Source organism: Cardiocondyla obscurior, linkage group LG05 (genome assembly GCF_019399895.1).
Source record: "Cardiocondyla obscurior isolate alpha-2009 linkage group LG05, Cobs3.1, whole genome shotgun sequence".
NCBI classification, from domain to species: Eukaryota; Metazoa; Arthropoda; class Insecta; order Hymenoptera; family Formicidae; genus Cardiocondyla; species Cardiocondyla obscurior.
In genome coordinates, this window is record NC_091868.1 from 1,251,837 (window position 1) to 1,266,579 (window position 14,743).

Sequence of the window (14,743 nt, forward strand, 5' to 3'; positions counted from 1 at the left end):
TCGTCGTGACATATGTTTATTCCTCGTGTGGAGTAACGGCAGATTTAACCCTTTCGCGCAAATACGTGCTCGTGTCATATAAATTGCGATTATTAAAGAAATATCGCGCTTATCGCCGTAAACTGCGATCCGTTCGATCGTATTTTGCAGAGAAAGAGGGAGAGAGAGAGAAAAATTTCATATAAATAAAGGATCTTTCTCCTGGTTTTTTTTCCCCGTACGTACGGTAGTATGAAAGCGAATATATTTGTTCGTATTTATTAAATATAAATTGCGAGAATAGGCGTGCAAAAACACACGTTTGTCTCAAATTACGACGTGCATTTCGACGCATATTTTTTACACGTGCGGGCGTATTTTTACGTTGCCGGCAATTTGTTTGCGCGTCTGCGAAAATTTAATTGAGCGTCGCGAGAAGTTGCGATAAAACGCGACACAATTTACGAGCGGTTGACATTAATTAGCGCAGCTTGTAATGTTACGAATCTATTTTGTGACCCGCGAACTCCGATGCCGGTATCGATTTTAAATTATGACGCTCCATTCATTTCGCCGCGCGTGCATCACGTCGGGATTTATTAATTTTATAGTAGATTAGTAGATCGATTAGCGACTTAATCAGAGCAGGACATATTCATAACTGTCACATTAATATTGCCGGATCATTTTTTACGTCACTGTTTTGCATCTAATTACGCGTGATAAATGAGAATGCGATAAAGCAGGACATTGCAAAACGCGAGTATGAAGTAGTAACTAAACCTTCGATAACATCGTCGGAGTACTACGTTGGATAATATACCTACAGTTAATTAATTAATAATAATTAAAATTAGTAAAAGTAAGTTTCGTGTGTTTTTCTAATGTTAAATTTTTTCTTTCTTTTTTTTTAATGCGATTTATAGACACGTATGCTTTTATATTCAACGCATTCGTTTACTTCCGTTTATTTTGTATTAATCTCATGCGATTTACATATACAAATTGACGAGTTTAAATGTTTGATTCTATTACCAAATGAGCACATGCTGCAATGTGGCTACCTTTGATGATACATTCATGATAAATGTTATCATCCGGCGATTGCTCTTTATATGAAATCACATGCAAAATGAGCCCCTAATCCTCTTATTACGTAACGTTTATGACATCCTATTAAGATTGCATTCAATTTCTTTGATTCCCTCATTGTACAACGGTAATCGATAATTATCGGACAAAGATTCAATAAATTGCTCGGTATTCTTGCAACCACGCAATTTGCATTCACGTGCCCCCGTATTTACGGACGGGCTTTGAATCAATCTTTATAAAAAGATTTCGCATTTTAAGTTCACGAATATTTTCAAATTCCATTTTAATTCTTTTCACCGAAGGGAAAAAACGCGGCGGAATAGCTATTTTGCGAAACAAATGTATTTTTAATCGACATTTTTTTGTCATTTTTCCCTCCCTTCTCTCCTCTTTTGAACGGTGGAAAATTTGTTCGGACGGCCGGTTCATTCAAAAATCAATATATTCGCCGCTCGTCCGGACGGGAAACGGTTCAAGCGGAGACATTGTTCTTCCTTCCCGTCATCGGGTAGTCTCTCGTGTCTCACGAGGATTTTCAAGCGAACTTCCTCCCAAATGGACGAGCGGCGGACGACACCCCGACAACCGACGTGATTGGGTGCTTCAGGTACGATGGGAGATTGATACGAGAAGCTGTTGAGATTGATTTCCGTGTCGGAAAACGGCTGGGCGGCCGAGGATCCCTTAAGGATCCCGTAGACTCCCCGCGACGCTCTATGACCACCGCAGCTTCCTTTCATCTTGGACGAAAATAAGTCCGAGAAAGAGGACCGCTTCCCGTGGGAAATGTAGTCATCTGCGCCGAGAAATTTCGAGATACCCGAGGGTAGTTTTCTACGGTATTCGCGGATCTCGGAGGAAGCCCGTGTGTCGCAGCACTTTAGAAGCCGAAGTGAGATAAAAGTCTTGCGACGTATAAATTTGTTCTACGAGATATACTACGCGTGCATTAATCCTTAATTACTCGAAACTTAATTTTACCTAAATATAATTCTGTAGGAGTTATATTAATCAGTCGTTAAGAATACACGAAAAAACATATGTGCGAGAAGTTCGCATTAAAAATTGATTAAAAAGAAGATAAATATTTTAGTTAATTTAAATTAATTAAATTAAAAAAAAAAATTAAGAAAACTATGCATATTGATATTAATGATTTGGAAAAGCAATATACATTCATATAAAAATCATACCGAAAGCTAAGCCCGGTAAATGGATTTGAATTGTTTAATTTGAAAAACCTGCGTGGCTGAATAATGCACATGAAACAAAAGTCTGGCGTTCATATATTATAGACGTAGAGAATGCATGTATTAAAGGTATGATGGCCTGTTTGAGAATCGTATTTAAGAATTAATGCAAAAAATGGATATTTACACCGACGTTCTATTTTCCCTCTCGTACTCGACGTTCACGAGCGTAGACGAATATTTTTATCCGGTCACATAAATACGAATGTTCTGCGTAATAATGTTACATCAGCTAATCATCCGGGAGGAGCTCGCGTAAAAAGAACTTGCCAAGTCTGATATTTATAACGTTTGCATTTCACAGCGAAAACGAGTTAAAAATACGATACGTAGGGCGGGCTATACATAATATCGAGCACGCGGAAAACGACGCTTATTGCCGCGCGATGCGGTCGACTCCCAAGCTGCTGATCGACGAGTGCGCGTTGATTATTATCAGTATTTACCAATTAACCCGCGTGCAATTATAATTGGTAATTGCAGGTATTCACCAGCCACCGTTGGCCGCGGCGCCGCAACCCTCCCTTCGGCGTCGTTTATCCGCGAGATACCCACCCCTGCCAAGATACTCTCGCGTGTTACATAAATTTTCGGCCACGTTGTTCGCCACGTCGAAATAAAAATAACCGCAACCTCGTACGGGCTTGCACGTCGTTAATTGAGATCTCGCCATTCGGCAGCGTGAGAAACTTTTTTTTTAACGTAAAATGCATTAAAATTTTTCGAGAAGTTTAATAAAATTAACGTTAAATAATACGAGAACCGAGAGTAATATGTTTAAAAAGCCGGTCGTCGATCTCAAAGAGAGATAAGTAATTTAATTATACGGATTGTGTACGCAGTGCAAAATCCGTCAACTTATTTTAATTCGTTTACCCACCCAAAGCAGATGGAGAGGAAGTCGTGTAATTTTTTAGAGATGATGGAGAAGAAGGAGGAGTTATTTCGCCGAGTAAAAGCCCGGCGTAAAGTTTCGTTCGCTTCGTCCCGCCGGAGGGACTGCGCGCTTCAAACGGAAGAAATCGCTGCGACGTGGAAAATATATACACCCGATTCGCGCGCGCAGCCGGGATAAAGGATAGACTTAGTTTCTCCGTAGATCGTCGCCGGGTCAGATCCGATATAACGATAGCGACAAGTTAAAGAGGATGCCGAAAGGATATCGGGGGTCGCGCCGTCGATTGAGCACGAAGGTTACGAGAAAGGTTAGGCAGCCTCGACCCGGGAAAGTGATTCCCGGCCCGTATCTGCAGTTCGGTCGAGTTAGAGAAGTGGACTCTCGTAGATTTTTCTTGCAAATAGATTTTTCTTCGGGGCTAACGCGGAAGCGCCGCGCGACGATCGATAGCCGTGAGAAAAGAGACGCGGATAAGATCGAGCGCACGAGACGCGAAAAAGCGAGGAAGAAGGAAGGAACAGACTTTACGTATTTCGCGTTATTGAAACATAAGGCTTATTTAAAGATTTATCTCTTACTAAGAGTCGTCTCACGTCGGGCGTAAGTCGCGTAGAAAATAAAATATTCATGCGGCTCGAAGCACTCGAGTTCATTTTAATGTCGCGAGCAATCTGACGTTTAAACTTTTTCTTTTTTATTTTTTTTTTATTTTTTTTTTTAATTTGATTTAGATTGATTGGGTTTGATTTTGAAAGAGCGTACATGTTGCGAACGAATTCAGCCATCGATCTGAATAAAAACTCGTGCTCATCTCCCGTTTCTTTTCTTTCATTTCGTACGTTACGGTCGTGAATCTATATAATCTTCGACGTACGTCCGGTCTAGTCCGTTCCATCTCGCTTGTTGTTTCGTTTGATGTAAGACAGCCGTCAAATCCGAGCGAGGCCTTCGGTATACCGTCGAATCGATAGGGTCGTCGTCCGATCCCGCCTTCATGCTCAACGTGAAAGGCAAAGTGGATATGCAAGCGGCTGCGCCCGTATCTCCATTCATCTGCATACGAGCCCAAGTCCTCCACGGAGGCCAATAGACTGAGTCCTCGGAATCTCCGCGGAATCGACTCGTGGAACTCCTGCTCCTTTGACATTGGAATTATTGTGTTCTGACGCTCTCCGGTATGAACCGGTGGCATTTGAATTTTATTGCCTTTGTTCTAGAACTTAACGAAATTCTTCTCTCTCTCTCCTTCTCTTTCTCTCTCGCTTTAAAGTATTTATCATATAATTTTTTGACTGTATCGTATATACAGATTCCGCGCTGGTCGTTCGAGAATCTTAACGTTCTTTGAATATTTCGTATCCTATAATTTGAATACCGCGTCGCTTTTTAATATGGATCTTGGCGCGTCGGATATCAGTCTTAATTTTTAGATTTTACCGAATCTAAAAAACATTTCTTTAAATATTTATATAACGATCTGCGGGGGACGTTCGAATAGTTGCACCTTGGTCATTATTTGTCGCGTTTTAAAAATTGATTTTCGAAAAAAAATTTCACGTGCGAATACCTCCCGGGGAATCTTACGAGATACGTCACGCACCCTCTCGTTGCTTTGACACCGGAGCTACCTTATATCCTCGAGCATTACTATCGGTACAGCGAAGGATACTGTGCACAGACGAGCTCGTCCCTTTCCTGGGCCCGGCCTCTCTTGCTAAAGGTCAAAGGTGGGCGAAGGGTTAACGTACTTGCTGTATGCCAAGAGCAGCATCCCTATCAAGACACAAACGATAACCTTTGCCGAATCTCCTCTCTCATGCACCGTTACTCCCCTTTGAATGCGGTATTATTCTACGATTGGCCACGACACGCAAGATCTCTGTTTGACTTTGTCCGAACATTCTCCCGCAACGCCCGCGCTATAAACGCCCTTACGTCGCGGCACTTCTGATAATAGATTGATACAGGTGCTTGGAGGCAACGTAATGGCACGTGTAACGAGAGCCGATAGTATCGCCGCATTCGCGAGGGCAATAGAAACCGAAGGGTCCCCGATGCGCGTTGAATACGGAGATCAACTAACAGCATCGCGTAACTACGGTCAATCGCGATTCGTCGTCGAGAAGACGCGCTTCTTCTTCGTCCCGGTGAAATTAATTACCCGGGACAATTGCAGGAACGCCTGCGATCTCGTTTTAAAAGTCTCGCAAGAATTTACGGTCTGAATTTCTTTTACGCGCCAATGAATTTTGCTCGTCATAGAGTGATAGAGTAAAGGTCGTCGCCACGGAATGTTAACTTCCACCCGTGTCTCGTCGGGCGAGAAAAAGGCCGTAGCGGGAATCCAATTAATCGATATTCGTCCACGTTAAAATGCGGAAACGATTGCCACGCGCGCTCACGGCCAAATTTTTTTTTTTTTTTTTTTTTTTTTCCCCCCTTTCTTTTTTTTTCCCAACCACCCCCGTGGAACGCGCGGCACGCTCAACGCCCCGCCACAAAGACGGCGTAATCGATATTGCGGATTTTCAAAAGCCCGGGATGCCGGCGGAGAGAAATGAGAGGAGAGCCGCGTGTCTATCTGTCCGCGATTTAAGTATCTCAAGATCGCAACAGCTGGGGGAACTTATGCAGATACGGGACGCGGTATCATCAATATGCGTGCAAGCCGTTAAATTATTCCACTATGGATTCGGCGTGTAACAACTTCCGCCGTGGATTCTGAGAGACGGCGGAATCAATATGCGGGACACGGAAGCCTCGATCGTACGGCGATCACAGGAAAATCGTAAAAAACGATAACAAATATTCAGTCGAATAAAAAGATGTGCTTGTTCTACTCTAGATGCGTAATATATTTCTAGATGCATAATATATTTTTAATTGTTTCGATTTAAATTTCTAATTAAACTTTTAAGTACACTATGTATTCCCAGTGCATTGTTCTTTCTCTTTTTTTTTCTTTTTATGAGTTTGGTTGCATACATAAAATGTTGCAATTCATATTTTAATAGTTAAATTAATATTCGCGGCAACAACGAATAAATATTAAATCTTTTCGCGGAGTATTCAAAATTGAAAAAGTGATTTAATTTTTAGTTTAGTCATATTTTATTTCGGTTAAAATCCGCAGCGCGATTAAACAAACAAGAGTCTTTAAAATTTCAACTATTGTGACGAAAATTTTTTATTCGCCAGCGATATTAAAATTTAAAAATTAAGCATTCATACATATGTAGTGTACTGAAGAAGTTAAATTTCAGGGTAGAAACACATTTTAATACACATTTATTTCAATATAAATTTATTTATTAATACAAATGGTACAAAAATGGAGCAAGCTCAGAAATATACAGGACGCGCACATAAACGAGTCGCGCAGGCGGGCTGTACAAACAATCAAACGCTCGATATTATTGCTAAGTAAGGCGCTTTACATGATCCGTCTTCCTTCGAGAAGTCTTGATGAAGCCGAGGAACTGCAAAGCGGCGACCGCTTGAGTAAACCGAGCTCTGAATCTCCGTTAAGGATAAGTTACTACATGATGAAATGCGAGATAACACGTGCGAATTATTCAAACTACGGAGGTATCTAGTTCGCGGAAGTTACGTCTGCGGAAGGTACGATCCTCGCGTTAGAAGGCGTGATATGAATTTCAAAGGCATGGCACAGGTAAGACAAATCTCAACGAGTACCAATCGCGTCGAATGCCGCTACCTCGCTCGCGTAAACTTTTGTAAAGGATACTGCAGTTGCGGATCCACGTCGCGCTGCTCCGTAGCCTGAGCCCGCGGATCAACGATCGTCAGGAACGCCTACGAGAAAATATATCAAGTGAAGCACTCTTTAATTCTTACGCTCGATGCTTAAAATTCAAACGACGAAAACTCGAATAATATATTAAATATATTAAAAAGTATTTTTAACAAACCAAGCTCTTAGAGACCTAAAAAATAAAAAAAAAGCGAGTATTAAATTTCATATCAAGGAGAATTTTATAAAGTTTTTCGAGCTCCCAGAAAATTTTTAATTTCTCCTGCATTACGCGACCAGTAATATATCTCGAGATCTCCGATCGGCGTCGTTGAACCTCTCTCGGGTTACCTGAGAGCACGGTTTTCGCCGGTGCAATTTTCATGAGAAGCGTTTTACCGGGTTCCTAACAACTGCCCGGCGATAAAGCACTCGGCACCCCTCGTGTGCACCTTGCTTACAATGACGTGCTCGCGTGAATCACTCGCGGCGGCGGCGGCGGCGATTAAAATCACGAGACGGCCGGCCGGGTGCGTGACCATAAATGTAACAGGAATTAACCTGTAAACATGAGCACAGGCCGGATTGTTACCTGCAGCCAGTCGTACATATTGATCAGCTTCCTGGACTCCAAGTGCAGCTTATAAATTATACTCAGATCGGGGAGCGTGCATGGAATGTCGTCGTCGTTTTCCAATTTGCAGCAGTCGCACTGAAATATACGTCGCCAATTAACCGCACCGCGTGGTCTACCGAAAGTCGTATAAGTCTAAATTTTTTTTTCGCAGTCGTCGATAAATCGCACATATAATAAAAGATTAAGTGTCACGAGAAAGAGAAAAAGATAATAACGAATATCCGCATTAAGAAGTCTGAGCAACTATAGACAAAAAATAGATCGGAGAAAGAAACATAATTAAATAAAAAGAAAAAACAATTAAATTTACATGTATGTTTCGTAAATTCGAGGCGCAAAGTGTTTTATAAATTCAATATTAATTCAGCGCCTAAAGTAGCATAAATATTTCATGCATTTATCTCTTTGTATTAATTAAAAATTTTATTTTACAAGTCCAAGTTAATTGTGCGATTTTTCGAGTACATTTCTTTGATAAACGCGCGCAACGGAAAAACCAGCTGAAATCGCGTGCACAAGTTTCGTGTAAAGCTTCTTCACTCACGTCCAGATACATCTGCGGATCGCTCAATCCTGTGTGTACGGCGGCCCGCAAAGAGCCGCGAATGTGATGTTTCGCCTGGTTCCCATCGCTGTAGCAAAATATCTCGTGAGCCGTCACGCGACTCGGATCGATCAGATAAACGGAGAATACTTTTCGGTCCAGATAATCGATCAGGTCGAGCTGCGCCTGCTTGTAAGCAGAACGCGATTGTTGCTGGCTCATTTTGAGCAATTTCTGAAAAGAGGGATACTTGAAAAGCTAAACCAAAGCCAGGAATTATCTTACAGACGATTCTTATATTTAAATCGCGAATATCTTTTGCATTTTATCGTAATCTCGTAAGATTAGGAAATATTTACTTCTTGGATGATATAAGAAGTTAATAAGAGCAGTTGAGAAAATTCGATTCCGCACAAACCTCCTTTAGTTGCATACGACTAAGCTTCTCTTCCACACTGATAATTTCGGAAGTCGTTGCGGCACTTAAACTGGCTTCTCGAATCGTTTCTACGTGATTGTTGAGATTGGTCTTAATTTTCTTTATTTCCGGATCGTAGGATTCCTCAACGATTTTCAGAACGGATTCGAGTTTCTGGAGAAGTTCCTCCTTCGATAAAAATCCCAGTAATTTCAAACATTCTTTGTACTCGGGGCATTCAGTGAGATCGTTTGTGTAAACTGCTTTGGTATAAACTTCTCGTAACTGGAAAATGATTTGTCACATTGTTTCGATTTCTAATTCAGCATATCGCTTTCTTGCGAATTATATTTTATTTCGCATCAATAAAACACCATAATACCTGTTTGCCCATCGGTGCCCCTGGTAATGAATCAATCAGGCAGTGTAAACATCTCAAAATAATTAAAAATTGATCCATAAATTTATGAAATTTATTTAGCAATTGTTCCAACAGTTTCTGCAACAAATAAAGCTTTTAAAAGACGAAAATCCAGAAATGCATGAGGTATGAAAAATTATACACGTCAGTAATTCCTTTCAAAGAGAAACGCATTTAAAAAGTTACAAAAATATATTATAAAAATTTTACTTCTATCAAAAATTGTTTGTTCTTCTGTTTTCATTTCATATTAAAAAACTCAATGAGCTTAATATTAAATTTTTGTTTACCACCGTAAATTAACTAGTAATTAAAAAGCTTGTTTCCCTCAGTTACTTTAGTTTTCAATAGCTATAAATTTTTTGGCTTTATTTAATTCCCGTTAATTAATTGCGAACCATGAATTTTTCGTTGCTGAGCTCTTTATTCTCATCATTCACTGCAGTGGACGCTTTCAAATATTTAGCAATGGACGGTAAACTTTTGATGTCGGCGATATTTTCGTCAGTGAGTTCAGATAATCTCTCCTTTATATCTTTTGGCTGGCAGCAAAGAGAACTCGTATTGTTCTCATAAAAATGTTGTATCATACATATCTGAAAATCATTCGTAATTTATATCAATGAATGTCAGCTCATTTGTCAAGTTTTATCGATCGTTCGTTACCTTGTAATTCTGCATAAAGTTGTCCACTGAAAAGTCGTAGAACAGAAAAATGTCGGTCAGCAATTGAAACGCGCGGCCGATTAATTTAAATGGAATCTTTGTGGAGAAAACCGTGCTTTCCAATACATTGGCTAATGTTTTAACTTGCGTTTGTGTGTAGAATACCTAAACAAATGAACGGCGAATAATTTAAAATCATCTCGCGCAAACATTTGCGCTGAAAACGTTTTTGTTTAACTTGCCTGAACCACCAACTTCGACGTTACGTCATACGTCAATGATTTATGCACAATGTGCAACGTGGTCGCGACACCGAAAATTAGTACGAACTTCAATGTACTCCTGTACGAGCTGAAAATTATTTATCACATGATATTTTTTCAAGGTCCATAACGCGAGGTTTTAACGAATTTTAAAGGTAAATGCCGGTCAAAAATACCTCAACACCAAAATAAAGTCGTGCAACACACTGGTAGAAAAGCTTTCGAAATCCGGCAGAATAATAACCAAGGGATCGTCGAAATCATGACGATCCGCAAAATAATTTTTCAAAACACGCATAGTGCACTGACTTTTACGTACTTCGGGAGCGTCATCCTACAAACAAAAAATTTATTTAAAATATTATCACACCACCTATCTTTGTTGCACCGCGATTGAAAGACTTACCAATTCTGATTTGTTAGCTGCGTTCTGACGAATAAGTTGATACACGGTATCTTCGATTATACTTTTCAAGTTGTTACAATTTCTGCTCCAAACCACCGCTACATACGACGTTATTTCATCAAGCTTGGACACTATCGTGTCGAAAAGTGTCGTGTGATCGGGTACATTTACTCCTAAAAATTTAACGAGTTTAAACGTCAACATTTGTCAAAACGAGAAGTCCCTCGGTGGTCAAAATCCATCAAAGAACGCGTCCTCGAAAAATTATTTCATTTATTTTAACTTTTCATTAAATTCTGTTATCCGTTTCGTTCGGAAAAACAAATATGATCTTTTGCAAAAATACACAACGTTTATTTTCACCTGTTAACAAAATACCGGTGGCTATTTCGTGGGACGATACGTCTAACGGGGTCGCTTTTATTTTCAACACGAAAGACTCCAAATTCGATATAACTTGTTGGAACATTTGCAATCTGACATTCTGAAATATTAATATATTTTGTTAGATATTTTGCCTTTCATTGAGATTTATAGCCGGATAACACACTGGCAATTGTACCTCTGTAGCCTGCTCGATACATTCCCAAGTTTCGTTATATGCAATGTACCAGGGCTCATTAATATAATCCGGAGACTTAACTTTCCTTTTTTTCTTTCCAATTTTGTAACTTCCTTTGTGAACAAACACACCCTAAAAATTACAATCAATATTCCAATTATCTCTCAATTTTTTATTACGTCACAATTTTTAAACTGCATTAATATTAATTATACAAAAACTACCACAAACGCCGAATAATAAAAAAAATATTAAAATCAAACTAACCTGCGTGCATTAATCGTTCCGACAATTAATTATAATTTCTTATTAAATTTAATCTACAATTTGCAATTGCAAAATAAAAATAAATACTTTAAAGTCTTAAAAAAAATTGCCGGCGATGTTAAAAGAAAAAAAATAAAACAAAAAATAAATAGGAACCAACGTAATCGGAGACAAGAATAGATATCGGTGCGGGAGAGCGGCGACGAGCGTTTCCCGATAAATTTTCAAAACGTGCAAAAGTGACAGCCTATAAATCATCATTCGGCGTTTCCGCGCGCCAACTTTCGCACTTTGAGGTTAGGCCGACGATAGCAACAGGTTGCACGTGTCGTATCACTTACTTTGGACAGAGAAACGTTCTCCATTCTGCGATTGATATCAGCGGGACACTTCAGGTGCACATTCACTTAAAACCGGCGCGGCTTCACCGCGTAGATAGAGAAAGATAGGCGAGATAGTCGCTGCGTAAACGCACGCACTGTTATAGCGCGGCCACAACTGACCAACTTAACGCGGCAAGCAGCACGGCAGCAGCTGTTCACGCGGCACGAAAATAATCTTGCGCCGCTAGCTGGCGCCATGTATCGATACAACAATTGCCGAAGCCTCTCGCTTCCCGCTAAAACGATTTAAGTACTCACCCGCGACGAGATCGCAAAGGCTCAGCAGAACAAAGCGAAACGATTAAAAATATATTTGTAAAAATAATAGACTTAAAAAGATAGCCTTTGAATTTTAATTAATTAAAGAACGTAAGATCTTTAATTTTTTTTGTTTTCTTTTAATTTGTTCGGACGTCACTAACGAACTTAGTTTGTGTTTTACGTATTTTTATAATTTGTTGCAATTATTTCGTACATTCGAAAAAACTGTTTTTCTCCGGGATTCGCGATCGTCGTTTCCACCGCGGTCTGAACAAACATCTGATAGAGCAACGAGCGCGCGCGGCTCTTCCTCATCAGACGCAACTGACGTGCACGTTCGGAAGCCGGATTTTGGCCACGTCGAAAGGGGACAGAGCGAAAGAGAGACGAGACATCAGGGCTGAAGGGAACAGGGCCCGGGGGGGTAGCGGAGGGAGAGGGATATAAATCGATGCGCAAGCAGCTTTGCGCGAGTTGTTCTCGTTTTGCGGTCGGCCGTAGCACCTGTGCACCGCATCGCCCGCTATCGCGTGGGTGGCGTTTGCGACGGGCGGGGGGGGCGGAGGGTGGCGGAAAATAAATGCGAATCGATCGGCAGCTTAATCATTCGGGGCAGCGTCCCTTCCGCCGCGTCTCCCTCTCGCTGAAAGAGCCGGCGGAAAGGCACGAGCCGCCGGGACAAAATACACTCGCCCGAGCCTCCCTTCGAACCTGAGGCTCGAAGCCGGGGAGATATTGCCCTGTGAAAGGCGTACATACGCTCTCCGCGCGACTCGATCACGACCGCATAAAGCACTCCGTCGGTGCAACAAGAAAAATTCGTCGGGAGACGCGCTATAAAAATCCAACCGGCGCGAATAAAGCTCTACTCGTCTGACCCGCGATAATACGATCACGGCTCCTAACCAGTTTCCGTACGTGCCCCGCATTTCTACGACGCGGGGCGGGTTATCGGCGATCCGCGAAAATTCCGCACCCGCGCGAGGATCCGGCGTATATATTCAGTCGGCATCAATTCGCGAGATAAATTCACCGGCCGTTCATTGCAGCCAAGTTCATTGAAATAAATGCGAGATATTCATACATATCATATCTTGAAAGAGCCGTGTTAAATCTAATCGAATTTATTACATCCGCTTTTCTACGATTCGGATTTATCCGTCCCGCGAGAGCAAGGGTTAGGTTAATTTTTCTTATTTTGCCAACTTTAATTTTTTTATTTCTTAAGTTTGAAGAACTGCTCTTATTTTTTTGCGAGCAGTAAATTTTTCTTTTAATAGTGTATTGTATGAAAACGTACGACTCACCGGTTGCATTTGCTCACTAAATGCGCGTATTATTATTGGTAAGGTTAAAAAGCGTCTTCTGTGTACGTCCTGCGATCTAACAGCCAGCGAAAAATACTCCCGTCCGCACCCCCCTCGCTCCTCGACTCTTACCCCCACCCACGTCCTCGTCCGCGCTCCTCGTTTCACCAACGCCCGCAGTGTCCCTCACCTCTACGCAGTGAACACACACAAAGAATTCACGTGCCGAATATTATATTACGCGTTGAACTTTATACTGAATACTCATTTCTATCTATCAATTATTTGTGCTCGCAATACGCGTATCATGAATGGCCTCTCTCTTCCTCTCTCTCTGCCTGGAGAAAAATATTTCTGCGCCGATTGACTCGCCTGTATCATAGTAAGTGCATTGTTATATATCAGAAAAACACACGCCGTAACTACGTGGCTTTGACTTTTACGCCTCGAATCGCAGCTATCAACCGCTGCTCTCGACAATACGACGAGCGACTTCTCTCGATGTCGTAATCGCCCGGGTGATGTATATATGTGTGTCCTATCGCGGCAGATCATAAACTTTACGAGTACCATACCGCGTGGAATTTTTACTACGCTCTACGCGCGAATCGGCGAGAAACCGGAGTGTACTCGCGTGCGAATTACCGTGGTACGCGCATTTAAAAAATAAAGTTATCACGCCGTTTCATCTGCGAGCGAACGACGGTCATTAAAATTTCGCCGGGGAATTAAAAATATCGAAGCGCAGCCGTGAATGTCTCGGATATACGAAGGAGAAACATTCGTCGGGCATCGGCGCGAAAGACATTTGCGAATCGTCGCTTTCGTCGCGCGATTCCACCGGGAAAAAAAATTATTTTTCGCCGCCGAAAGAGACGGCCGCTCGAGTCGTCGCTGAGACTGTCGGGGAGAACGCGGTTTTACAGCGTCAGCCGCTTTCTTGTTCTGAAAACTTTCGCGGGTGGAACGGCCGGTGGTTTACGAAACGGGGACTCAATTCCTGGCGTTCGTAATGAGCGTCATTGTTGGCGGTGCTACCGGCCCAGTCTGCTTTCTTCCTCGCGGAGATTGGACTTCCCGGGCGGTTGCGAGAGAACGGCGCGAGGGGGTGGTTGCTCTCTCGTCTGTATGTCGTGAGCAGGGCTGTTCTTGGAAACTACAATGCCCACGATATTCGATAGGTCGCACTCGAGGGAGGCATGTACATTCTCATGCTAAGATTAGAGTAAGATAGGGCGGAATAATTTCCGTTCGTTCGTACGCCGCGGCGCAATTCCCACTTTGTTCGGAAAAATGCGGAAAACTTAAAGCGAGAGACGATTTATTTGATTGCCACGTCAATAAAGTAAAATACAAATAAGAATTTCTATTTGGAAATGTTTTCTTAGTTTTTTTTCTTTTTGTCTTCTTTTTTTTTTTTACTCCACGTTTCCACGAGAGATTGATATTTGCGCAATGTGAAATTACCCTCCGTGGAAAATTGGTTCCGGAATTCTTATTTAAGAAAAAAAAATTTAAAGTACATTGCGAGAGTGAATGAGAAGAAAAGAAGGCAAGAAAAGTTGCGAAATTCGAAAAAAAAAAAAAAAGAAGTAAGGATCCGAAAGGAAATATTCTACTTCTAGTTAAAAA

At 41.4% G+C, this 14,743-nt stretch overlaps 2 protein-coding genes across 4 annotated transcripts in view; one reads left to right on the forward strand and one right to left on the reverse strand.

The window, feature by feature from the left end:
* Positions 1–14,743, forward strand: part of Fas1 (fasciclin 1) — a 220,711-nt gene that overhangs the window by 146,031 nt on the left and 59,937 nt on the right. The gene's annotated exons all lie outside the window — the stretch shown is intronic.
* Positions 6,510–11,851, reverse strand: Orc3 (origin recognition complex subunit 3). The gene is made up of 14 exons (XM_070656685.1): positions 11,502–11,851; positions 10,894–11,025; positions 10,695–10,815; positions 10,332–10,504; positions 10,102–10,259; positions 9,905–10,013; positions 9,663–9,827; positions 9,395–9,592; positions 8,958–9,074; positions 8,576–8,860; positions 8,158–8,391; positions 7,569–7,688; positions 6,971–7,038; positions 6,510–6,735 (listed from the first exon to the last, which is right to left on the reverse strand). Exons 1-14 carry the CDS (start codon positions 11,523–11,525, stop codon positions 6,642–6,644), a joined length of 1,998 nt encoding a protein of 665 aa, XP_070512786.1. The 5' UTR covers positions 11,526–11,851; the 3' UTR covers positions 6,510–6,641.

What these genes read in the sequence shown, in the direction of transcription:
- Orc3 (XM_070656685.1), bottom strand. Translation starts at nt 11,525, where the DNA reads ATGGAGAACGTTTCTCTGTCCAAA. An exon ending in CGTCGAAGTTGGTGGTTCAG is followed by an intron (nt 9,828 to 9,904) that starts GCAAGTTAAACA and finishes TCATTTGTTTAG; the next exon opens with GTATTCTACACACAAACGCA. An exon ending in GACGTGGATCCGCAACTGCA is followed by an intron (nt 6,736 to 6,970) that starts GTATCCTTTACA and finishes ACGGAGATTCAG; the next exon opens with AGCTCGGTTTACTCAAGCGG.